Source organism: Lepidochelys kempii, chromosome 10 (genome assembly GCF_965140285.1).
Source record: "Lepidochelys kempii isolate rLepKem1 chromosome 10, rLepKem1.hap1, whole genome shotgun sequence".
Lineage (NCBI taxonomy): Eukaryota > Metazoa > Chordata > Testudines > Cheloniidae > Lepidochelys > Lepidochelys kempii.
The window spans coordinates 17,225,923-17,252,682 of record NC_136389.1 but is presented as its reverse complement, the minus strand read 5'-3'; the positions used below and the strand labels follow the sequence as shown (position 1 = coordinate 17,252,682).

Genomic DNA, 26,760 nt, shown 5'->3' with positions numbered 1-26,760 from the left:
CAGTACCAAGAATAATAAATGACTGAATTTATTTGTATTTCAGTAATACTTATAGACCCCAACTGAACTGAAGGTCCCATTAAACTAGGCACTGTACCAACAGAGCAAGAAACAGTCCCTGTCCTGAGGAGATTAGTCTAAGGCCCCAGTACTTTAAAGATTTATGCGCTTAACTTTGCACACTGTGACCTGTCCCATTGAAGCCAAAGGGAATGCTTAGAGTGTGTAAAGTTGAGCATGTGAGTAAGTTTTTGATGGATCAGTGTCTGAGTAGAAAAGATGGACAAAGGAAATATTGCAGTGTTGTAGCCAGGTTGGTCCCAGGATATTAGAGAGACAAGGTGGGTGAATGTGACAGGGTACAGTCTGGACTGTTGAACCACTGTGTCCCCTAAATTCTCTAGCCTGGGGTTTTTTTTACACTGCTTTGCTTTTTTCTGGCCTGTTCATGTTCATGTAAAATCACTCCCAGCTAAGTTACATGAATGCTCTGGCCAGCCACTCATGAATTAAATACAGAAAACATCCACAAATTCCCAGTCCCAGCCTTGTCCCCCAGAAATGTGCGTCTTGTACTGCTCAGTACCAAACTGAACAATGCAAGCTCATATGAAGTCTGTCATTTCATCAGTGGAAAATAATATGCACCATCTTTGTTATCCCAAATGGAGTTTCCCACATACTTTAATCCAAGCACACAGTTAAAATAAAACAAGAAGATAAGTTAATTAACTACAGAAAGATAGATTTTAAGTGATTACAAGTGATGATGCATAAAAGTCAGGATTGGTTACAAAAGAAATAAAGGAGTAAAACACAAGCTAATACCTCACTTAACAAGCTAAGTGAACTTAAAAGCAAAAAGGTTTTGTCTCACCATATGTTTACAGCAGTCTTTACTGGCTGATAAGCCCCCTTCCACCCTTCCCCCAGGTCAATAATGCTTTCTTTGTCTTTTGAGCATTGTAGCTGCTGTGAGTAGAGATGGGGGTAGAGAGAAGTGATTTGTATTGTGGGTGTCCTCCATTCTTATACCTTTCTCCCCTCTTTGAGGATTATCTCCAGCGGGGGTTCAGGCAACAGCCAGTCTGTTTACATGGAAACTCCAGCCATTTTGATTGCCAATATGTAAAGTTCTCACTCACACCCTTGTTCCTGTCAAAGAATAATCACTTAACTCATGCCTGGTCTACACTGGGGGGGATCGATCTAAGTTATTCAACTTCAGCTACGTAAATAACATAGCTGAAGTCGACTTACTTAGATCTACTCACCGTGGTGTCTTCACTGCAGTGAGTCGACAGCTGACGCTCCGCTGTCGACTCTGCCTATACCTCTCGCTCCAGTGAAGTACCGGAGTTGATGGGAGAGTGCTTGGCGGTCGATTTATTGTGTCTAGACTAGACACGATAAATTGACCCCCCCACTAGATCGATCGCTGCCCGCTGATCCGGCGGGTAGTATAGACAAGCCCTGACTTTCTTGATACCTGGCTGAGGTGCCGGTCTGTCTTTCTCTCTGAAAAACTGGTTTCAGCCTGCTTTTCTGACTCTGGAGCATGTTACAGCAATGATATATGGTATACTCTTAGCCCTGGTCTACACTAGGACTTTAGGTCGAATTTAGCAGCATTAAATCAATGTAAACCTGCACCCGTCCACACGATGAAGCCCTTTATTTCGACTTAAAGGGCTCTTAAAATCGATTTCCTTACTCCACCCCTGACAAGTGGATTAGCGCTTAAATCGACGTTCCCAGCTCGAATTTGGGGTACTGTGGACACAATTCGACGGTATTGGCCTCTGGGAGCTATCCCAGAGTGCTCCATTGTGACCGCTCTGGACAGCACTCTCAACTCAGATGCACTGGCCAGGTAGACAGGAAAAGAACCGCGAACTTTTGAATCTCATTTCCTGTTTGGCCAGTGTGGCAAGCTGCAGGTGACCATGCAGAGCTCATCAGCAGAGGTGACCATGATGGAGTCCCAGAATCACAAAAGAGCTCCAGCATGGACCGAACGGGAGGTACGGGATCTGATCGCTGTTTGGGGAGAGGAATCCGTGCTATCAGAACTCCGTTCCAGTTTTCGAAATGCCAAAACCTTTGTCAAAATCTCCCAGGGCATGAAGGACAGAGGCCATAACAGGGACCCGAAGCAGTGCCGTGTGAAACTGAAGGAGCTGAGGCAATCCTACCAGAAAACCAGAGAGGCGAACAGCCGCTCCGGGTCAGAGCCCCAAACATGCCACTTCTATGATGAGCTGCATGCCATTTTAGGGGGTTCAGCCACCACTACCCCAGCCGTGTTGTTTGACTCCTTCAATGGAGATGGAGGCAATACGGAAGCAGGTTTTGGGGATGAAGAAGATGAGGAGGAGGAGGAGGAGGTTGTAGATAGCTCACAGCAAGCAAGCAGAGAAACCGGTTTTCCCGACAGCCAGGAACTGTTTCTCACCCTGGACCTGGAGCCAGTACCCCCCAAACCCACCCAAGGCTGCCTCCTGGACCCAGCAGGCAGAGAAGGGACCTCTGGTGAGTGTACCTTTTAAAATACTATACATGGTTTAAAAGCAAGCATGTGAAAGGATTACTTTGCCCTGACCTTCGCGGTTCTCCTGGATGTACTCCCAAAGCCTTTGCAAAAGGTTTCTGGGGAGGGCAGCCTTATTGCATCCTTCATAGTAGGACACTTTACCACTCCAGGCCAGTAACACGTACTCGGGAATCATTGTACAACAAAGCATTGCAGTGTATGTTTGCTGGCGTTCAAACAACATCTGTTCTTTATCTCTCTGTGTTATCCTCAGGAGAGTGAGATATAATTCATGGTCACCTGGTTGAAATAGAGTGCTTTTCTTCAGGGGACACTCAGAGGAGCCCATTCCTGCTGGGCTGTTTGCCTGTGGCTAAACAGAAATGTTCCCCACTGTTAGCCACAGGGAGGGGGGAAGGTTGAGGGGGTAGCCACGCGGTGGGGGGAGGCAAAATGCGACCTTGTAATGAAAGCACATGTGCTATGTATGTAATGTTAACAGCAAGGTTTACCCTGAAAGAGTGTAGCCACTGTTTTATAAAATGTGTATTTTTAAATACCGCTGTCCCTTTTTTTTTCTCCACCAGCTGCATGTGTTTCAAGGATCACAGGATCTTCTCCTTCCCAGAGGCTAGTGAAGCTTAGAAAAAAAAAAACGCACTCGCGATGAAATGTTCTCCGAGCTCATGCTGTCCTCCCACACTGACAGAGCACAGACGAATGCGTGGAGGCAAATAATGTCAGAGTGCAGGAAAGCACAAAATGACCAGGAGGAGAGGTGGCGGGCTGAAGAGAGTAAGTGGCGGGCTGAAGAGAGTAAGTGGCGGGCTGAAGACAGGGCTGAAGCTCAAATGTGGCGTCAGCGTGATGAGAGGAGGCAGGATTCAATGCTGAGGCTGCTGGAGGACCAAACCAGTATGCTCCAGTGTATGGTTGAGCTGCAGCAAAGGCAGCTGGAGCACAGACTGCCACTACAGCCCCTGTGTAACCAGTTGCCCTCCTCCCCAAGTTCCATAGCCTCCACACCCAGACGCCCAAGAACGCGGTGGGGGGGCCTCCGGCCAACCAACCACTCCACCACAGAGGATTGCCCAAAAAAAAGAAGGTTGTCATTCAATAAATTTTAAAGTTGTAAACTTTTAAAGTGCTGTGTGGCATTTTCCTTCCCTCCTCCACACCCCTCCTGGGTTACCTTGGTAGTCATCCCCCTATTTGTGTGATGAATGAATAAAGAATGCATGAATGTGAAGCAACAATGACTTTATTGCCTCTGCAAGCGGTGATTGAAGGGAGGAGGGGCGGGTGGTTAGCTTACAGGGAAGTAGAGTGAACCAAGGGGCGGGGGGTTTCAAGGAGAAACAAACAGAACTTTCACACCGTAGCCTGGCCAGTCATGAAACTGGTTTTCAAAGCTTCTCTGATACGTACCACGCCCTCCTGTGCTCTTCTAACCGCCCTGGTGTCTGGCTGCGCGTAACCAGCAGCCAGGCAATTTGCCTCAACCTCCCACCCCGCCATAAACGTCTCCCCCTTACTCTCACAGATATTGAGGAGCACACAGCAAGTAGTAGTAACAGTGGGAATATTGGTTTCGCTGCGGTCTAAGTGAGTCAGTAAACTGCGCCAGCGCGCCTTTAAACGTCCAAATGCACATTCTACCACCATTCTGCACTTGCTCAGCCTGTAGTTGAACAGCTCCTGACTACTGTCCAGGCTGCCTGTGTACGGCTTCATGAGCCATGGCATTAAGGGGTAGGCTGGGTCCCCAAGGATACATATAGGCATTTCAACATCCCCAACAGTTATTTTCTGGTCTGGGAAGAAAGTCCCTTCCTGCAGCTTTTGAAACAGACCAGAGTTCCTGAAGATGCGAGCGTCATGTACCTTTCCCGGCCATCCCACGTTGATGTTGGTGAAATGTCCCTTGTGATCCACCGGAGCTTGCAGCACTATCGAAAAGTACCCCTTGCGGTTTATGTACTCGCCGGCTTGGTGCTCCGGTGCCAAGATAGGGATATGGGTTCCGTCTATGGCCCCACCACAGTTAGGGAATCCCATTGCAGCAAAGCCATCCACTATGACCTGCACATTTCCCAGGGTCACCACCCTTGATATCAGCAGATCTTTGATTGCGTGGGCTACTTGCATCACAGCAGCCCCCACAGTAGATTTGCCCACTCCAAATTGATTCCCAACTGACCAATAGCTGTCTGGCGTTGCAAGCTTCCACAGGGCTATCGCCACTCGCTTCTCAACTGTGAGGGCTGCTCTCATCTTGGTATTCATGCGCCTCAGGGCAGGGGAAAGCAAGTCACAAAGTTCCATGAAAGTGCCCTTACGCATGCAAAAGTTTCACAGCCACTGGGAATCGTCCCAGACCTGCAACATTATGCGGTCCCACCAGTCTGTGCTTGTTTCCCGAGCCCAGAATTGGCGTTCCACAGCATGAATCTGCCCCATTAGCACCATGATGCATGCATTGGCAGGGCCCAGGCTTTCAGAGAAATCTGTGTCCATGTCCTGATCACTCACGTGACCGCGCTGACGTTGCCTCCTCGCCCGGTATCGCTTTGCTCTGGGTGCTGCATATACTGCTGGATAATGTGTGTGGTGTTTAATGTGCTCCTAATTGCCAAAGTGAGCTGAGCGGCCTCCATGCTTGCCTTGGTATGGCGTCCGCACAGAAAAAAGGAGCGGAATGATTGTCTGCCGTTGCTCTGACGGAGGGAGGGGCGACTGACGACACGGCTTACAGGGTTGGCTTCAGGGAGCTAAAATCAACAAAGGGGGTGGCTTTACATCAAGGAGTATTTCAGGCAGGACTTCACGGAGGGTTCCAATAAGAAATGGTGCACCTAAGTTATTGTTCTTATTGGAACAAGGAGGTTAGCCTGGCCTCTGATTGATACATGGCTAGATTTACCTCTCTGTACCTTCTCTGTGAGTGACTGCAGTGTGACCTAGAGGAATGAGTCCCCTAGACAGGGGAGGAGGCAAATGAGTACAAAACAAATCTGGTCTATTTCTTGTTTTGATCCACTCCATCTATCTTTTACATCTTTGGCTGGCAGCAGATGGTGCAGAAGGACTGCATGCCATCCACATCTCATGGCTGCTCGGCAGAAGATGGTACAGTACGACTGCTAGCCATCCTCATCTCTTGCCTGCCTGGCAGAAGATGGTACAATACGACTGCTAGCAATCCTCATCTCTTGCCTGCCCGGCAGAAGATGGTACAGTACGACTGCTAGCAATCCGTATCGCCTGCCTGCTCACCATAAGACGGTTCAATGGGACTGACTGCAGGACTAAAGAGAATGACCTGGTCAAGTCACTCCAAATTTAGTCCCTGTGCCCATCTCTGCCCAGGCGCTCCCAGCCGACGGGGCCAGGAGCACCTTGGACACGACGAGGACGGCTACCAGTCGTACTGCACCGTCTGCTGCCAGAAGGCAATGGGTTGCTGCTACTGTGTAGCAATGCTGTACCGCATCTGCCAGCACCCAGGAGACATAGGGTGACGGTTACCTGAGCGGGCTCCATGCTTGCCGTGGTATGGCGTCTGCACAAGTAACTCAGGAAAAAAGGTGCAAAATGATTGTCTGCCATTGCTTTCACGGAGGGAGGGAGGGAACGGGGGCCTGACAATATGTATCTAGAACCACCCGCGACAATGTTTTAGCCCCATCAGGCATTGGGATCTCAACCCAGAATTCCAATGGGCAGTGGAGACTGCGGGAACTGTGGGATAGCTACCCAAAGTGCAATGCTCCGGAAGTCGACTCTAGCCTCGGTACTGTGGAAGCACTCCGCCGAGTTAATGCACTTAATGCACTTAGAGCATTTTCTGTGGGGACACACACACTCAAATATATAAAACCGATTTCTAAAAAAACGACTTCTATAAATTCGACCTTATTCCTTAGTGTAGACATACCCTAATAACTTTATATACAATGTTGATATACATATTTTACCAGGACAATAATGTTCAGCAGATTATGACATTTCAAATTATACCTCACAAGGCATACTTTGTACAAAATTTATCACAGTCTTGTAAAAGTGATGAACATAATAGTATAGACCATCGCAGTGAAATGATATATTTTATTGAACCATCTCTGCTGGTGAGAGAGACAAGCTTTCAAGTTTACCTGTAGCTGAAGAAGAGCTCTCTGTAAGCTCAGAAGCTTGTCCCTTTTTCTAACAGAAGTTGGTCCAATACAAGATACTATCTCACCCACCTTGTCACTCTAAAGGAAGTGTTGTTATTTCCATTTTACAGATAGGGATCTAAGGATATGTCTACACATAGACATAGAAAGCAAGGGCAGACAATCATTTCGCGCCTTTTTTGTCTGCTGCCAGCCAAAGATGTAAAGGATCGATGGAGTGGGTCAGAACAAGACATAGACCAGATTTGTTTTGGACTCATTTTCCTCCTCCCCTGTCTAGATCACACTGCAGTCAGTCACAGAGAAGGCGCAGCGAGGTTAATCTAGCCATGTATCAATCAGAGGCCAGGCTAACTTCCTTGTTCCAATAACAACGATAACTTTGGTGCACCATTTCTTATTGGAACCCTCCGTGCAGCCCTGACAATGCATGCATCATGGTGCTAATGGGGCAGGTTCATGCTGTGGAACGCCGATTCTGGGCTCGGGAAACAAGCACAGACTGGTGGGACCGCATAGTGTTGCAGGTCTGGGACGATTCCCAGTGGCTGCGAAACTTTCGCATGCGTAAGGGCACTTTCATGGAACTTTGTGACTTGCTTTCCCCTGCCCTGAAGCGCATGAATACCAGGATGAGAGCAGCCCTCACAGTTGAGAAGCGAGTGGCGATAGCCCTGTGGAAGCTTGCAACGCCAGACAGCTACCGGTCAGTTGGGAATCAATTTGGAGTGGGCAAATCTACTGTGGGGCTGCTGTGATGCAAGTAGCTCACGCAATCAAAGATCTGCTGATATCAAGGGTAGTGACCCTGGGAAATGTGCAGGTCATAGTGGATGGCTTTGCTGCAATGGGATTCCCTAACTGTGGTGGGGCTATAGACGGAACCTATATCCCTATCTTGGCACCAGAGCACCAAGCCGGCGAGTACATAAACCGCAAGGGGTACTTTTCGATAGTGCTGCAAGCTCTGGTGGATCACAAGGGACGTTTCACCAACATCAACGTGGGATGGCCGGGAAAGGTGCATGACGCTCGCATCTTCAGAAACTCTGGTCTGTTTCAAAAGCTGCAGGAAGGGACTTTCTTCCCAGACCAGAAAATAACTGTTGGGGATGTTGAAATGCCTATATGTATCCTTGGGGACCCAGCCTACCCCTTAATGCCATGGCTCATGAAGCCGTACACAAGCAGCCTGGACAGTAGTCAGGAGCTGTTCAACTACAGGCTGAGCAAGTGCAGAATGGTGGTAGAATATGCATTTGGACGTTTAAAGGCGCGCTGGCGCAGTTTACTGACTCGCTTAGACCTCAGCGAAACCAATATTCCCACTGTTATTACTGCTTGCTGTGTGCTCCACAATATCTGTGAGAGTAAGGGGGAGACGTTTATGGCGGGGTGGGAGATTGAGGCAAATTGCCTGGCTGCTGGTTACGCGCAGCCAGACACCAGGGAGGTTAGAAGAGCTCAGGAGGGCGCGGTACGCATCAGAGAAGCTTTGAAAACCAGTTTCATGACTGGCCAGGCTACAGTGTGAAAGTTCTGTTTGTTTCTCCTTGATAAAACCCCCCGCCCCTTGGTTCACTCTACTTCCCTGTAAGCTAACCACCCTCCCCTCCTCCCTTTAATCACTGCTTGCAGAGGCAATAAAGTCATTGCTGCTTCACAGTCATGCATTCGTTATTCATTCATCACACAAATAGGGGGATGACTACCAAGGTATCCCAGCAGGGGTGGTGGAGGAGGGAAGGAAAATGCCACACAGCACTTTAAGCACAGCACTTTAAAAGTTTACAACTTTAAAATTTATTGAATGACAGCCTTCTTTTTTTTGGGCAATCCTCTGTTGTGGAGTCGCTGGTTGGCCGGAGGCCCCCCCACCGCGTTCTTGGGCGTCTGGGTGTGGAGGCTATGGAACTTGGGGAGGAGGGCGGTTGGTTACAGAGGGGCAGCAGTGGCAGTCTGTGCTCCAGCTGCCTTTGCTGCAGCTCAACCATACACTGGAGCATTCTGGTTTGGTCCTGCAGCAGCCTCAGCATTGAATCCTGCCTTCTCTCATCACGCTGCCGCCACATTTGAGCTTCAGCCCTGTCTTCAGCCCGCCACTTACTCTCTTCAGCCCTTCACCTCTCCTCCCGGTCATTTTGTGCTTTCCTGCACTCTGACATTATTTGCCTCCACGCATTCGTCTGTGCTCTGTCAGTGTGGGAGGACAGCATTAGCTCGGAGAACATTTCATCTCGAGTGCGTTTTTTTTTCTTTCTAAGCTTCACTAGCCTCTGGGAAGGAGAAGATCCTGTGATCATTGAAACACATCCAGCTGGTGGAGAAAAAAAAGGGGACAGCGGTATTTAAAAAGACACATTTTATAAAACAGTCGCTACACTCTTTCAGGGTAAACCTTGCTGTTAACATTACATACATAGCACATGTGCTTTCATTACAAGGTCGCATTTTGCCTCCTCCCACCGCGTGACTACCCCCTCAACCCTCCCCCCTCCCCGTGGCTAACAGCGGGGAACATTTCTGTTCAGCCACAGGCAAACAGCACAGCAGGAATGTGTCCCTGAAGAAAAGCACCCTATTTCAACCAGGTGACCATGAATTATATCTCACTCTCCTGAGGATAACACAGAGAGAGAAAGAACGGATTTTGGTTGAATGCCAGCAAACATACACTGCAATGCTTTGTTCTACAGTGATTCCCGAGTATGTGTTACTGGCCTGGAGTGATAAAAGTGTCCTACCATGAAGGACGAAATAAGGCTGCCCTCCCCAGAAACCTTTTGCAAAGGCTTTAGGACTACATCTAGGAGAACCGCAAATGCCAGGGCAAAGTAATCCTTTCACATGCTTGCTTTTAAACCATGTATAGCATTTTAAAAGGTACACTCACCAGAGGTCCCTTCTCCGCCTGCTGGGTCCAGGAGGCAGCCTTGGGTGGGTTCGGGGGGTACTGGCTCCAGGTCTAGGGTGAGAAACAGTTCCTGGCTGTCGGGAAAACCGGTTTCTCCGCTTGCTTGCTGTGAGCTATCTACAACCTCCTCCTCATCATCATCTTCTTCGTCCCCAAAACCTGCTTCCGTATTGCCTCCATCTCCATTGAAGGAGTCAAACAACACGGCTGGGGTAGTGGTGGCTGAACCCCCTAAAATGGCATGCAGCTCATCATAGAAGCGGCATGTTTGGGGCTCTGACCCAGAGCGGCTGTTCGCCTCTCTGGTTTTCTGGTAGGCTTGCCTCAGCTCCTTCAGTTTCACGCGGCACTGCTTCGGGTCCCTGTTATGGCCTCTGTCCTTCATGCCCTGGGAGATTTTCACAAAGGTTTTGGCATTTCGAAAACTGGAACGGAGTTCTGATAGCACGGATTCCTCTCCCCAAACAGCGATCAGATCCCGTACCTCCCGTTCGGTCCATGCTGGAGCTCTTTTGCGATTCTGGGACTCCATCATGGTCACCTGTGCTGATGAGCTCTGCATGGTCACCTGCAGCTTGCCACGCTGGCCAAACAGGAAATGAGATTCAAAAGTTCGCGGTTCTTTTCCTGTCTACCTGGCCAGTGCATCTGAGTTGAGAGTGCTGTCCAAAGTGGTCAGAATGGAGCACTCTGGGATAGCTCCCGGAGGCCAATACCATCGAATTGTGTCCACAGTACCCCAAATTCGAGCTGGGAACGTCGATTTAAGCGCTAATCCACTTGTCAGGGGTGGAGTAAGGAAATCGATTTTAAGAGCCCTTTAAGTCGAAATAAAGGGCTTCACTGTGTGGACGGGTGCAGGTTTAAATCGATTTAACGCCGCTAAATTCGACCTAAAGTCCTAGTGTAGACCAGGGCTAAGGCACAAAGAGATTAAGTTACTTGTCCAGGGTCACACTAGGAGTTTCTGGAAGAGCTGGGAATTGAACCTAGATCATCTCCTTGACTTTTCTTTGTGAAATGACTCTTTGTTTAGAAATTTCCTTCAATTTTTTTAAATTAAAAACAAAAAATGCTTCAAATCAAAACAAGAGTTTTGTTTTGAATTGATTTAAATGTTTCATTTGACGTGAAGTAATTTTTTCTCATCTTTATGATTTACTGAAACCTTTGAAAATGTTTGGTTTTAGTTTGATCCTAAATAATTTTTTTTTCAGTTTCTCAAATTCCCAGCAAACTGAAAAATCCATTACTCACACAGCTCTGCTTAAGAGCTTTCCTGAATCTCTGCCTTAGCCCCTGACTAATCCTGCAAACATTTACACACTTTCTTAGTCAGTCTCAGTGAAATCAATGGGACTACTCGTGTGCTTAAAGATAAGCACGGTTTAAGTGCTTTCAGGATCAGGGTCAATAACGGACATCAGTTAAAGCATTCAAACAATTTCCAAACTCAGTATTTTTATCAGGAAATAATATTTCAGAGAAGTAGTATATTTAGCCATTTTGCATAAAATATGTTTTGACATTTAAATATTGTATTGATTGTATATTTTTTAAAGAAATTCATGACAAAATATTAGTATAAAAGAGCCCATTTTACAAAGAAGAAAGCTGAGGCACACAGTTTTAGTGACTTGTGAGCCATAGGAGGGGGCATCCCCCAGACAGTGTGGCCTTAGTATTGGCAGCAAAATAATGTTATCTCCCAGAAGATTCTTCTGCAAATATACTAAAGGAAGAACTTAGGGTGAAGTGTTGGGTTGGGGTTTCTGATTCACAATGATGCTCTACTTCAGTCTCATGTAGCCTAACTATACTCCTGGTCACAGGCAACCACTGTGTCTGAAGTCTGAAGAGGCAGTTGCGTGGGAATTAATTCTCTAAGGCTAAGGTAGATAACAGCATCACAAGGCATAGCACAGAAAGATAAGTACAAGGGGCCAGATGTCCAGCTAATGTAAATTGGCACAGTTCTGTTGAATCCAATGAACTTACACTGACTAGAATCTTGCCCAAGTAGTTTAAAATGTTCATCTACCTTTAAACTTCCATTTGTTGCACCTCTAGGAATTATCTATATTCCAGCAACAATCCAGCTGACAGCTAATGACATTCTCTATAGACTCCAGGCTTCTAAGGCCAAATGCATCATTACCAATGATATACTGGCACCTGCAGTGGACTCAGTTGTGTCCAAGTGCCAGTTTCTAAAAACCAGGCTAATGGTATCCGAAGGCAGCAGGGATGGATGGCTGGACTTCAAGGAACTACTCAAGTGAGTGTGTCTTGCCTCAGTGAGCTAATCATCCAAATGGAAATTCAGGTGTTTCCAGCTTTGTATTGTACCCCTCCTTGTTTAAAAAGCAGTTTCAGAACTCAGATAACTCATACATTCTATGTGGTTTTTGGGAGCAAGCTCTTCCCTCATTTACCTAACAAGTCTGCATTCCAACACTAAATTAAATACAAGTATAAAAAACTAACAGGGATGGGAGCGGAGATCTGCAAATACATATGGCTTTAAATATATAGAGGGTGAGGGAGAAGCATTAATAACAACAGAACAGGGTCATTCTGCTGAAAAAGTGTGCTGAACTCTAGCTTCAGATACACACATAGGGCCACTGAAGTCAACAGAAGTCTTTCCATTGATTTCAGTGAGCACTGGATCAGGCCCTTAGCTCCCATTGAATGCAAAGAGAGTTTTGTGTGCGTTTCCAAGGCCAGAATTTGGCCTAATAAATCTTACTGGCCAATGACCATTAAGAATGAGATCATAGGCAGTTTAATTTGGGAAGACAAAAGAAATCCCTCACTAAAGTTGTAAACTAGATAGCGATTGAAGTTTCCTTTGTTGAATAGCTTATCCACTCTGATGTACTCTTGTCTTTATTTTGAAGAGCTGCACGTGGTGATCATGACACTGTTAAGACAAAGAGTCAAGAAGCAATGACTATCTACTTTACCAGTGGAACCACAGGTTACCCCAAAATGGTGGAACATTCTCACAGTAGTTTTGGTATTGGAATGACCTCGACTGGAAGGTATGTACTGAAAATACTTCATTGCTCTGATAAACCATGGTCACAAAATGAATATGTAAAAAATACTGAATATATGATTATTTGTCTGAAAATTCATACCAGGAATGGATTATGTGTACAGATGATCAAACCACAGAATTTCTGTCCTGTGGGAAATTCTGATATCTTGACATTTGTTTTCCTCCTGAACTGGATGAACAGTCAAAATATCTAAACTTTTTGTGGAACAAAGTTCCAAAATAATTTGATTTGGCAATTTCTCAATGTTTCATTTTTTCACATTTTCAATTGAAAAAAATGTTTCAGCATTCCCAAATCAACATATTTAATTACTTGGATTACACTAATCTCTCCATCTGCCTTCAACACCAGAATGCCACATGGGAATTGTAGTTTCAGGTCTCTCATGTCCCCATTCTTCCCTGGATGGATGGACTACATCTTCCATGATGCACCACAGCCCCTTCCTGTAGTTGACGTGCTGCAACGTATCATGGGACTCCTAAATAAAAATATTTAATTTTGTTTTCCTGATGAAAAATTCAGCCAAATAAATTCTGCCAAAATCTATCCCTACAGAAAATTTTTATTTTGATGAAACTCCTTCTTCTCATGGGAAATATTTCATTCAAAAAATTTCGACTAGCCCTAGTTATTCACTATTTAATATGTCTAGTTACTTTTTAAACAGGAAAATAAGAAATATCTGTTCTCCCATCAAGAAGCTGAAACAAAACCATGTGACTTAGGTGAGCAATCACACAAGTATAAAGAATAATGAAGAGATTCTATGAACAGTAGGCAAACATCTCACAGGGATGTTAGCATTCAACTACTCACAGTTCAACTGTGACTAATGAATCCACTCATAGGCATCAGGATTAGTTCATGAACAGAAAAAAGAGCCATGTTCATTCACAACAAATAATTCCATCCGCTCTCCATTTGTACATTCACTTTATTTTTCTATTCAGTGTTTTTCATTATGATATTTTTTTTGGCATTTTTACCAGGCTTTGGTTTGATTTGAATCCCTCTGACATACTGTGGGGCCTGTCTGACCCAGGCTGGGTAAAATTTGCCTATGGCAGTCTCTTTTCTACATGGATTCATGGAGCGTGTATCTTTACACACAGCATGCTGCAGTTTGAGGCAACAACTGTCCTGAATGTAAGAATAAAAACATCATGATGTAGTTTAAGCCATAACTGATATATGCAAAGCAGATGGTGAAAAAGGATAGTATCAGGAGTAACTTTAAAATATCATAAAAATCATGAGACTAGGATAATGTTGTCTAGTAGTAAGTGTCATCCCCCGGTAGGCTGCCTCTTTTGAGACTTTGTTTTGCCCAAGTGCACCCCTTTCAAGTGACAGGCCTGTGCCTCCACTTCTCTTTGTGGTGGGACCCCACAATCCAACTAGTCTCCACTTGGTCTCTGGGTTACATCCCCCCTGGTTGTCAATAGTGATACCTAGCAGGCCCAACAGACTTGGCACCTGCACGAGTTTCTCTTCAGGAGCCTGGGGTGGTAATAGTATGAAGAAGCAGCTTCTTCAATACATAGTATAACGTATCTATCAAAAGGTGCACAGCACTCAGAAAAATTGATTTAAAACAACAGTAGGTACTGTCTTACCTACACTTGGCATTCCCATCAAACTCCTAGTAGACATGACTTATGTTGGTGACCCCAATTCTCTGGGGGACCAAGTTACAGCCTGCTTGCTGCAGACCATGACACATAGTCTCTCTCTCTCTCTTTCTTTACTTGCCTGTCATCTCTCACTGACAGCCCTGGGCAGACTCTCTCAACTCACTCAAACCCACTCCTTTTTCCTCCTTTGATCCTAGGCTTAGCCTTGGGAATAGTTAACCATTCTAGTCTGGGTGGAGCTGGGTATTGGGGTATTCTCTAACTAAAGCTTTTCTGATGTTTTCTTAAGGGCTCTGATCTGTGCCATTTGTTTTGCATTCACTGCTTGGTCCTTCTAACAAGCCCTTTTGATACAACTCAGTAGCAAGTCACCCATCATAAACAAACACACAAAAGCATACACCATATTCACAAAAAGTAATACAACTGTTTCCCAGTTCTCTACACTGAGAGTCAGGAAACATAGTTCTGCTTTCAGCACTATTACTGAGCTTCTAGGTGACCTCAGGCAAGTCACATCATCTTCCTATCCCATAGTTTCCCCATCTGCAAAGTGACGATAATAAAATCTTACCCTCTTTTGTAAAGTGTATTGAGATCTCTGAGTAGAAAGTGCTATAGAAGTGTTAAGTATTATTATTACTTTCTCTTCACTTGTGCCTATCACTGTGGGGTCGAATTTGTGTCACTGTTGGAGGAAAATGCTAAACTCCAAAACATAAGCAAGTTAACTTTCAAATAAATATAAAAAAGAAAGGAACAAGAACTCTTAATAGCCATGCCAGACCTAGCCCAACACATCATTCTAGCCCTCTGCCTTTTTAGTGTAGTGCATTCACTTTATTATTTATTTGTTCGTATTGTGATGGTGCCTAGGGCCCAAATCATAGACCAGAGCCCAAATGTGTTTGGCACTGTACAAACAACCAAAAGACAGTGCCTGCCCCCAAGGAACGAACAGTGTAAATAACTTTTCTTTTCTTTCATTCATAGTGTCTATCCAGATTTCCTATAACTTCTTTCTGTGGTACACCAACTGCTTATCGCATGCTGGTGCAGCATGATCTTACCAGGTACATCTAGATTGCTTACTAACCATCCCAACTGAACTGTGTTCTAGCAGAATCACAGCCCTAGATTTTTGCTTTCCCAGGTTTTAGTCTAACAACATAACCATTTCAGAGGTTGAAATTCTAGGTGAACTCACTCTGTAAGTTCTTTACCAGTTATAGCTCCAGCAAATGAAGCCCAGAACTGAACCATATCAAAGTCTCTCTAGTAATGCTCCTAACCATTGTTTTAAACACTTATTAAGCTACAAGTTCAAGAGCCTGAAGCACTGCCTAAGTGGGGGTGAGCCACTCAACCCTGAAGTGATGGAGAGATGGAAAAGCAAAACAGGGATCGATATCTATGAAGGATATGGCCAAACTGAAACAGTACGTTTGCATTCAATCACACACCTAATAAGCCTAATTCTAACTCAAGCTAATGAGGAAAACTGTCAAATTCATATGGTACGTTTCTTGCTTTATCCAGGAAAACAGGCCCCACATTTTCAAATATAGGTAACTAACATCAGGCTACTAAATCCATATGTAGGCCCCTGAATAAAAAGTGTCTGATTTGCAAAGGTGCTGAGCACCTGCAGCCCCAGTGGCTTCATTTGGAGTTTTGGGTTCTCAGCATCTTTGAAAATCAGGCTTTGTTTATTCAGGAGCCTAAACATAGATTTAGGTGTCTAAGTTTGAACATTTTGACCTAGAAATGTAATTAGGCAGCATGCATTCCTTCAGCCAAGCATCTCAGCGGCAGATTTTAAAAGGGGCCATTAGCTATGCAATTAACTCATTAAATATGTGTGCAGGGGACCCAAAGGGGCCAACCTGGCTGGAGGGAGGGGGCAGTAAGGAGGGCATACTTGCTACACAGCAACATTCCCTTCTTCCTCCAACTCTGTGCAAACTCAGCTGGGAGGGAACAAGCCAGGTCAGGTCTGGGAGATAATCATTTTGTGTGACATCTTTCCCTCTCAACTCTGGGGGGTTTCAGGTGTAAATAAATGCTGATCCTGACAGTGTTATGCTTCTTCCCTCACCTCACAGTGAATCCCACTCCACAGGTGGGGATGCAATGAGCCAGAGGCACATAGCCTCTGCACTGATAGTCCTGGCTTTAGGTGTGTATTCAGAGATCCATGAGTTTCTAGGGATGAGCCCCAGTCAGTTCTCTGTGGCAGACAACCCTATCTTCCTAATGGAACAACCAGCGGGAAATTCCAAGGACCTAATTCTGACCTCATAGCAGGTTTTTTTGTTGATATCAGTGGAGTCACTTCAGATCTACACAGGTTTAAGCAAGAGAACGCCTAAGCCCCATATGTCCAAACTTGTAGAATCACCAGCACGCTTGTAGGAAAAATCTGTTCTAGGTAATTTGGACATACAGGAATAAAGTCTCCAACTGTACGTGCTGACAATCATTATAATGTAGCCAATAGTAAATATCAGCTGCTGGGCCAAATTCTTCTCTCAGGCTGATATTTCTTTGAAGTTAATGTATACTTCTCTCCAGGGGTGAAAGTAACTTAAAGGACTTACCGGTATGCCGGAGTCCTGAGCAGGAGGCGTGGTCTCAACTGGAAGAGGTGTGACCTCAACCAGAAGAGGCGGGGCCTTTAAATACCTGGGCCCTTTAAATCACCGCTGGAGCCCTGCCGTCGCTACCGCTGCTGCTGCAGGGAGCCGGCTACTCCAGGGAGCCCCTGGCTCTTTAAATCGCCAGCCTGGGGAAGCTGGTCCGGTCCGGTCCTGCACGGTGTTCTGGCTCTTGCCGGTACGCCGGACCGGACCGGCTTACTTTCACCTCTGCTTTTCTCACACAGACATACTTCTTTGTAATAAATGGAGTTAAACTGGTGTAAAACAAATGCAAATGAGAGGCGGTTGAGTTCCAAGGAATTTAATCTGGATATTTTCACGAGTATAGTTGAGAGCGGACTTTATCCCACTGAGCCAGATCTTCAGTTGATATAAGTCAGGGTAACTCCATTGACTTCTTTGGAGCAATGTTGATTTACACCAACTGAAGATCAGGCCTATTGTGTTTAAAATCACAATTGAGTCACTTTTCAAATGAACATTTTTACAAAAATGTTACTAGTAAAATAGATAATGCAAAACGTTTTCAGTTACAAATATTCATATCTAAATAAAACATCAAGTACTGTATTTTGTTGCACAAATACAATTTTATTTTACAGGTTTTGATATGTGCAGTTTTCAAAGGGATGAAAATTAAACCTGGTGCTATGGGAAAGGCAGCTCCACCTTATGATGTGCAGGTATTTTGACACTCCTGGTCACTTTCAATCTGAAGTAAGATAATGTTCCCACACAACACAAGATTCTCTCTGAACATTTAATTCAGTACAACTCTCTGTTTAACAGAAAGACATTAAATCATCCAGGAGGGGTTTTCTCTCATTCTAGATAATAGATGAAAATGCTAATATTCTGCCTCCTGGGAAAGAAGGAGATATTGCTATCAGAATCAAACCAACAAGGCCATTTTGTCTTTTCTCTGGCTACATGGTAAGGAAACTTTGTATGAAATTAATCAGATTTTGAGGCCACATCTTAAATATACTGATAACTTTTTAAAATATCTTGTTGTGGGTGTCTGTATACTTCCAAAGACAATAGTTCATGTGTCTCATAAACAGGACTTCCACTGGTGCAACCAGAGGCAGAAAGTGTACTGGTGGGGGAGGTTGAGACAGAAAGCACCTGCAATATTCCCTCCACTGGGGGACTAAGGATATGTCTACACAGCAATCATACAGTGTGATTGTAGCCCAAGTATTCATACCTGAGCTAGCTTTAATATAGCTATCTCGGGTCCCAGAGCAGTGAAGTCAGGGCAGCATGAGCTTCAGCACAGGTTGTACAAACCTGTCTGAAACCCTCAGTAAGTACTTGAGAGTCTAGCCTGGTGCCCTGATGCCCTGCCACAGCTTCACTCTTCCACCTGAGCTAACTAGATTAAAGCTAGCTTTGGTATGTTGGCTCAAACTGTAGTCAAATTCAGTGACTGCATTCTAGCCATACCCTAAGAAGCAAGTGACTATGGCCAGGGATGCATTGATCCGCTTCAGCTGATCGGGCTCCTATGGAAAACCTGGCAGATTTTAAATACTCCCTCCCCCCATGAGATATCCTAGGGGAGGTCACACAGTAGGACTACTGTCTGCCCTTCCTCCGGTGCATATCCTTGGGTGGGAGGGCAGGCTAGCCCTTGAAAGTGTCAGTAAAACCGAGTGTGGCCCAGAGTTCAATGTTTTTAATGGTTTGTTGCAAGGAGGTAGATTTAATGAAGAACTCAGTTCTCTCTTTTTTTGTCTCCTCCACCACCCCAGTCTTCCAACTTGATTTTCTAATCATGCTATTAATTAAGGTGGATTTAAGGGCTAACTTTTCAAAGGAGCAGATGGTAGGAGTGCCCACAAAAATATACATGGCCCTTTTGCACCTGCAAAAGCTGGCTAAAAGGGTAGGTAATATGTAAAGATATATGCCAGTTGTGTTTAACTGACTTTCTTGCATGCATGACTTCTGCCTTCTGACTTGCCTCATGTAGCCTGTCCCAGTGAACCAGGCTTGAAATGGAAAGAGACTACAAACAAGAGCCTGGAAAAGCCTGTGGACACCTAGCTGGAACAAAAAGAAGTTTGCAAAATGCTTCTCTTGGCATATGGCAAAGACAAATCACTGCTCGTTCACAGCCAGTTTAGACACATGTTAGGGCTGAGTGCCAGTACTCCTGCAGCTCAAGTGTAATCATTCGCACAGCTCTAATACAAAGTCACTTGACCTCAGAAACACAGAATGTATTCATAGTAGATCAGATCATGCTAGACTTGTATGGGCTACAGCAAGGCTGAAAGAGTTCAAAATAAGAACAGTTATGAAAAGTTTTGAAAGTTTTAAAAAATCATCTTGTATAAAGATAAGTGAGTTCTCATGAAAATTTTCCTGACTGAGTAACTATGGCCTTCTTCTGTTAAGTAACAATTTGTGGTTGAACACCACTGAGGTCCTGATCTATCTCCCATTGAAGTCCATTGGGATTTTTTCCATTGACTTCAGTGGGAGTTGGATTGGATCCTAAGGGTTCATTACCATTTGTGAGATGTTCCTTTGTTGTTGTCAGGGTGATCCAGAGAAAACTGCTGCATCAGAACGTGGGGATTTTTATATCACAGGAGACAGGGGCATTGTGGATGAAGATGGATACTTCTGGTTTGTTGGAAGAGCTGATGACATCATTTTATCTTCTGGGTAAGTTTGTTTTTATGGGGTTTCCATACTAAGTTGCCATACATTGATACAGTTTGTAAATACCAAGCTCTTATTTCCTCTCCTAGGTATCGTATTGGACCATTTGAAGTAGAAAATGCCTTGCTAGAGCACCCGGCAGTAACAGAAGCAGCTGTTGTCAGCAGCCCAGATCCCATCAGAGGAGAGGTAATGAGGTTGATATTAGTGGGTATGCAAAAACACCTACTGTATATACTTGTTTAGAAATAAACTATAGCTGTCAAGGAAATTTAGGAATGCTAAAGGCCAGATTTTCAAATGTATTTAACCACTTAAAAATGCAGAGAGATGCCTAGTTGAATTTTCAAAGTGCCTAAACAAGCTAGGTATCTAACTCCCATTGATTTCAAAGGGAGTCAGGTACCTACACAGGTTAGGTGCATTGAAAATCTGACTCTTGGTAGTAGGGCAAACTGACAACTGTTATTTTATTTGTTTTGCTGTTTAAAAATAAATTGATTAATTCTACTCCCACATACAACCAAGCAATCACAGTGACTTCAGTGAATCCCCTGGGTTCCACAGGTGCAACTGAGAGCAGACCCACTGACTTGAATGGGATATTTTGCAAAACAGGCCCTTAGGCATATACTTATATACAGATACGGCTCAATCCTCAGGTATGCAGCAGGCTGCTTTGTCTGCAGCACAACTAAAAGCAACCACAGGGCTGCTCTAAGTTCCACTAACTTGAAACAGTGCCCTAGAGCTGTTGTGCTAGTCAGGAAGCATTGAAGAGCAGTGTGCTCAAGCCACATCCCTCCTACCTCCACCTCCAACTCCTGTGCTGTGTGTTAAGAGGAGGTGGTGAAGAGCTGGCATAGCTGACTGTATGCTGTTTGAGGATTCCCACACACTGGGTGAATCCTCAGATGCCTACTTGGGGCAGTTTTAAGGCCCTGAATGGCAAAAAGAGCCTTAGTGTATGCCAGCATCTGGCCCATAATCTTACTCTCCTCTCTTGAAAGCAATTTTAATGTTGCAAATTGTATTTTTCAGTTTGATCATTGTAAATGTGATTGAATATTAGAAGATGCCTACATCTCACTGTGTCTTGTAGGTGGTGAAAGCCTTTGTTATTCTGTCTCCTGACTTTGTATCACATGATCCAGAAAAATTAACTAAGGAGCTGCAAGAGCATGTCAAAAAAGTTACTGCACCATACAAGTATCCCAGAAAGGCAAGTACCTCCAAGTGCTGAATGTAAGGGTAATTCCTGACAATGCACCCCAAAATTAAAACTGTTCTGATCAAAACTAGAGATCAGATTAGAAATATAAACAGATTTTACTCCTTAGTAAACAAATATTTTCCTCTGTTTTTCTTCTGTTACCCCCACCACCTTTTAGTCAGGCCTTCAATGTAATTTTAAAACATACAACCAGCTCTTTAGCTGACGTAAATCAGTGTAGCTCTGTTGAAGACTATGGAATTATGCTATTTACACCAGGTGGGGATCTGGCCTGTTAGGTGTTTTATTTTGGAATAGTAGAGACAAATCTTTCTCAGATTTCAGTGGAACTATTCATGGGAGAAAGATGAGCTGCATTCATCATTTAATCATATTTTATATATGAAACTAAAATTAATCAGATTTTACAGATTAAATATAATTTCACAGTATATAATGAAATTTAAAATACCATTTTCAGGAATTTTCAGTAATATAATAGAGAAAAGAAGATGCTCCGTGTGGTCGTGTGGTAGAAGAACAAAATGGCTCTAATACTGTACATAACTGGCCAGGCCCACCAGCTGAGGATCAGGCTTAGGGATTATGCTGGGTGGGTGGTGGAGAGTCACAAAGGGATTGTATCATATTGATCATTATTGATGTATGCAGAATTTATACACATCAAGCTTAGTATTAAGGTGTTTATAGGTAAGCTAAAGATAAGAACCAGAATCTACCATCAGTGTCTCTAGGCTGGTGTCAGTGAAATTTGGTTCTTATCTCTAGTTTACCTATAAAAACTTTAATACTAAACTTGGTATGTATAAAATGCTTCCACCCACTGTTCAGAGGTCTCTTAGTCCAAACACTGGGCCTGATTCACTACTGTATTACTTCAGTTTACACTGGTATCATTACGTTGATATCAGCTGCTAGACCTGCATAAAACTGAACAGCAGTGCATCAAACTCATAGTTTATAACTGAAGGGCTTTACATTTCCATTTGGTGTTTGAGTGGGTACTCCAATATTGGGTGGTTTGTCAGTAGCATTTTGTTTAGCTATTATAGCCATATTGACACCCACTGAAGGCAGGGCAGAGTCTCACTGAAGTCCTATTTCAGAGTAGCAGCCGTGTTAGTCTGTATTCTCAAAAAGAAAAGGAGTACTTGATTGAAGTCCTAGTGGACAGAAAAGTCTGTACTGTCAAATCCCATTGCAGGATCAGGGCTGTAACTGTGAAACATCTCTCTCATATATTCTATTAGTTTGTGCTCTGAAAAAGAAACCTCACATCAGTGGATTACAGGTCCAGTCCTGCTCCCATTGAAGTTAATGGCAAAATTCCTCTAGGTTTCAGTGGAGCAGAACTGTTCCTGGAAAAGTTGAGGAATTACTGTGTGAGCAACTGGCTGGTTCCATTACCCTAGCAAGGAGCTTGTTCTTTTATGAATGCTGGTGGACTTTCTCCATGGTTTATCTTGAAGGAATCCCTAACCTTTATAATAGATGTTTTGTTCCAGAAAGCAAGACAGCACCAAATCACATTTAATTTGCTATTTTTCATTATTATTTGTATTTTTTTTATAAATTAGGTGGAATTTGTTCAACAGCTACCAAGGACAATCTCTGGGAAAATCCGAAGGAAGGAATTAAGGAATAAAGAGTGGGGGAGAATTTAGCTTTGTGTGGAGTTAAGAACATACATTTTCATTTCTGCTATAATCATTCATTGACCTGTTCTCTGTTGACGTCAGAAGGAGCTAGATAGTATTTGAGATGAGGAATAGACATTGTCACTGTTTGCTGTAACTTGCAATGTTCTGGGGTCTTGGGATGGTTATGAAATTCAGTGGACTTGATTCTCAAGAGAAACTTCATTGAAGGCAATACTGTGCCAGGAGAATCAGACCCTAAACTCCTCTTTATCTTTCTGTTTGATTATTTTCCATCTATGCCTTATCATTCAATACTGAATGGCAAGTATGTGTCAAATGTTGTTTTGTGAAAATATTGTGTAATTATTTTTAATGCTCTGATTAGCTTTATAGAATACTGGATAACTTTTTGAGGTGGTAATTATTGCTAAATGGTCTTCTGTCAGCCACCATCTTTTTGTGCATGTTAGTTTAAAAAAATAAAAGATTTCCTGAGTTGTGAAATTGTATTAGGTCACAAAATGTTGCTGTAACAACCAGATTTTCCTCTCCAGTATTCAAGCAATGATCTACGTCAGCATCTGCATTGGGCATTATTAGGAGTCTGGGCCTAGTGCTTGCAGCCATTAATACTATCCTACTGAGTTCCACGATAGTAGGCACTATTCTTGTTAGCAGCATCAGGTCTGACTGCTTCCCTGACATGGTACAAATAACTCCCTTTGAGGTCAGTGTTACCTGTGCTCTGTGGGGGGATACTCTGACTCCAGGATTGCACTGTACTGTATATTAAGAGTAAACCCACACGCTGAAGACACTGTGATATGCTTTTTATTACTCTTTTAAAAAAACATGAAAGACAACCGAGCTTTGTGACTAAAGCAGGTTACATTTAAAGGTAATATAAAAACACTGATAAACCGGCAATTAGGAGAAAAGTGTTATTTTATCTCAGAATCTCTGGTTCTGCTGTGAACTTGCTCTAATTAAGGCTCTGTGTCTGTCACGGAGGTCACAGAAGTCATGGATTCCGTGACTTTCCGTGACCTCCGTGACTTCTGCAGCAGCCGGTGCGCTGGCTCTGGGGCTGCCTGATCCGCAGCCGCTGGGCCAGTCGCACTGGCTGCTTTTGGGGAAGTTTGGGTGTGGGAGGGGGCTAGGAGTTGGGGTGCGGGGTGGCGCTTACCTTGGAGGGGATGGTCTTCCCAAAAGTGGCCGGCACATCCCTGCAGCTCCTAGGCAGAGAAGCCAGGGGGCTCTGCGCACTGCCCCTGCCTGGAGGCCCTGCCACCGCAGCTCCCTTTGGCTGTGGTTCTCAGATCTGCGGAGCCAGAGCTTGAGCTCGTGGTGGGGGCAGCATGTGGAGTTCCCCCTGGACTTCCCTCCCCCTAGGAGCTTCAGGGACATGCTGACTGCTTCCAGGGAGCTGCGCACAGCCCAATAGGGAGCCTGCCAGCCGCGCCAAACTTCCCCACCCCCAGCGCCATCAGAAGTTCTGGGCCGCACACTGCCACCTCCCTCCTCCCCCACAGCACCAGTTGGGGTCCCGGGCCGCTTGCCACCGCCTGGTCCTCCCCCAGCATCAGCCGGAGTCCTGGGCCACCCCCGCCCCCCACAGTATCCTTGAACCGGCCCCCCACAGCACCCGTGGCTTGGCCCAAGTTTTAGTCAGGGGTATATAGTACAAGTCATGGACAGGTCACGGGCCATGAATTTTTGTTTACTGCCCCGCCCTGACCTGTCCATGACTTTTACTAAAAATACACGTGACTAAAACGTAGCCTTAGCTGTAATATGGCACTCATGGGCACATCTGTTGTAGTGTTGAGGGCCTGGGAAAATAGCAAATGTTTTATGTAAAGCTGTTGATTATCTTTCGGTAGAATTAGTTCAGTTACTAATTAGCAAACAAACACAGGTCCCAGCAGAGTCTGTGCCAAGAGGTTTTCTGCAGGTGGCTCTAACCACTTAAAAATCCTCAGGCTTTCAAATGTATATTGCTTTGCTTTACAACTCCTAAGTACTTAATTACCACTGGTAGAATACAAAGGACTATTCTGTAGTAGATATACACGCTGATGAAGGGCCTGAAGCTGCATAATTGAGGCTAATGGGAGTTTTAATATTGACTTCAATGAAAGCAGACTCAGACAGCAAATGAAGACGAGACCTGCAAAATATTTACCTGCTGTGGATCACAACATTTGTTACAGAAATGGGGGTGAAGCATTTCTGGCAATTATCACAATCATGTCAACAGAGGGTGCGTGTGCCAGCAAAAACTGATGGCAGTTTTACAAAGCTGATGTAGAACGCTCCGTCCAACACCAGGATCCCGTTTTTGGTTTTAACTCTTTGGAACAGTGACTGTGTCTTCCTACATGTGTCTGCAGCACATAGCACATTGTGCACCATTGTGCTAGTCAGTGAATAAGCATTAATAATATTTCCAAACTGTCACAGTCATGGTGTGTGTCTCAAAATTTACTTGCCTAGTGAAGTGAGGGTCACACAAGGTCTGGTCAATGGGCCTTCATACAACCCCCTGAAAATTATTACAAATCTAACCTGTGCCACTCTGGGGACAGAGGCAGGGCAAAGACGTGAGCTGCCTAAATCCATACTCGCTCATGATTTTCAATCACTCCAAGCTGGTTTTGATTCCTGATTTCCACACTATTGCATTTTTTTATGTCAGGTATTTCAAGTGACATGTGACTATTAGTGTTACACAGCTCAGACTCCACTTAAAGCAAGCACTGGAAAGACCAGCTGCAACACACAGAGTGTGGGCTGAAGCAAGTAGGGGATAGAAGAGCAAGAAGATATGTTTACCTCTTTATGCGGGCATGCAATTGTTTCTATGCCACAAATCCCTGCTTTATTGTATTGCGCTAGCCCCTTGAGATCAGCTCCATCTGGATCTCAGAGCACCCTCGCCTAATCCAGGCAGGAAACAGAGTCTTTGAGTTTAAAGAGCTGATGATCATACAATATATTCTGCCAGGCTTTAATTGAATCACAAGACCATTGTCTAATATATTTTAATTTCTTTGATGTCAATGCCCAAGGGCCTCTAAGCACCTTAACCAAAGTGCTAAAACATAATTAACCTACCTAGGCATCTTACCCAAATAATGTCAAGAGTGGAAGCAGAACCAATAAAATACACCAGTCAAGCCAACCAATGGGATAATTCACCTTTCCCTTATGCCAGTTTAACACCAGTGTAACGACAGAGACGCAGCAGAGGTGATTGTGATTTGCACCAGTTTAAGTGAGCAAAGAGTCAGATCTGATATCTTTAGATATGATGAGTCTATAGTTTACTGTAATATTGGATGTACCGAGTTCTCAGAAAAAGGGAATAGGTATGTCTCATTGGTACTAGCTTTGTGATGAGTTAAAGAGTGTAGAAAGCGTCCAGGCTTCCAGGAGTCATGCCTTACTTGTGCTGGTCCAAGTCACTAACCTCCTGACATTTTTCAGGTAAGATTGTCAAAAGCTTTGATGCCTAAGTCACATTTTCAAGTGACTTAAGCGCTTGACTTACAAGGAAACTGAGGCTCCTAAGTGCTTACATCATGTTTGAAAATGAGACTTAGGCTCCTTAGGAGCTTTTCAGAATTTTTACCTAGGATCCTTTCAACTCACTATTGAGTGTCTAGATGCTGGTTCTCTCAAGAACTAGTTAATATATTTGGTTTTCCTAGGGAAATACAGCACTAACAGCAAATATCAAGCAATTTCAATGACTGCTAATCTTATTGTGAGCAAAACTGCAGCTACGTGCCAGTCATACTGAGTGGCTAGAGAAACATTATCTTTACTCACATAGTTTACAGAGCAAGATAGACAGTGCAAGATAGACAGTGGCTGTAAGAAAGCCAATTTCATGTTGTGAGTCTTACGTTCTCAGCTCATGTTAATAGGTCTGAAAAGCAAAACTGATCAAACTTAAGGGGCTGGTTCTTGGGTAAGAATAATCACATTACTCTGTAAATCTCAGACATTTACTGCTACTAGTGGAAGGATCATAATTATCCTGGTGCCTGCTTTTCAGGTGAGACAGATCCCCTTAAGAATTAACCAAAGCTTGTGCCTCATATTTACAAACTCCCTTAGAATTACATTATAATGAGGCCCCCCCAGGCTCACCAGATTAGTCACTGAAAGGCTTTTGGTATCTTAAAAATGTACCTTAGTTGTCTTGATCAGTG

At 44.3% G+C, this 26,760-nt stretch overlaps 3 protein-coding genes across 5 annotated transcripts in view; 2 read left to right on the top strand and 1 right to left on the bottom strand.

The window, feature by feature from the left end:
* LOC140918267 (acyl-coenzyme A synthetase ACSM4, mitochondrial) overlaps positions 1–23,368 on the top strand; it is a 28,949-nt gene extending 5,581 nt beyond the window's left edge. For all 3 annotated transcript variants that reach the window (XM_073362252.2, XM_073362251.2, XM_073362253.2), the window contains exons 4-14: positions 11,696–11,903; positions 12,529–12,672; positions 13,686–13,842; positions 15,324–15,403; positions 15,646–15,769; positions 17,593–17,673; positions 17,822–17,923; positions 19,542–19,669; positions 19,756–19,855; positions 20,769–20,888; positions 22,478–23,368. In XM_073362252.2, the coding sequence (XP_073218353.1) occupies positions 11,696–11,903; positions 12,529–12,672; positions 13,686–13,842; positions 15,324–15,403; positions 15,646–15,769; positions 17,593–17,673; positions 17,822–17,923; positions 19,542–19,669; positions 19,756–19,855; positions 20,769–20,888; positions 22,478–22,564 (1,331 nt within the window). In that variant the 3' untranslated portion in view covers positions 22,565–23,368. The remainder of the gene's footprint in view (positions 1–11,695; positions 11,904–12,528; positions 12,673–13,685; positions 13,843–15,323; positions 15,404–15,645; positions 15,770–17,592; positions 17,674–17,821; positions 17,924–19,541; positions 19,670–19,755; positions 19,856–20,768; positions 20,889–22,477) is intronic.
* LOC144930911 (uncharacterized) lies at positions 5–3,733 on the top strand. Its single transcript, XM_078854572.1, has 3 exons — positions 5–2,024; positions 2,121–2,532; positions 3,121–3,733. Exons 1-3 carry the CDS (start codon positions 1,947–1,949, stop codon positions 3,201–3,203), a joined length of 573 nt encoding a protein of 190 aa, XP_078710698.1. The 5' UTR covers positions 5–1,946; the 3' UTR covers positions 3,204–3,733.
* LOC140918270 (uncharacterized) lies at positions 8,832–10,249 on the bottom strand. The gene is made up of 2 exons (XM_073362269.2): positions 9,605–10,249; positions 8,832–9,028 (listed from the first exon to the last, which is right to left on the bottom strand). Exons 1-2 carry the CDS (start codon positions 10,185–10,187, stop codon positions 8,832–8,834), a joined length of 780 nt encoding a protein of 259 aa, XP_073218370.1. The 5' UTR covers positions 10,188–10,249.
* Positions 23,369–26,760: the final 3,392 nt, after the last annotated feature.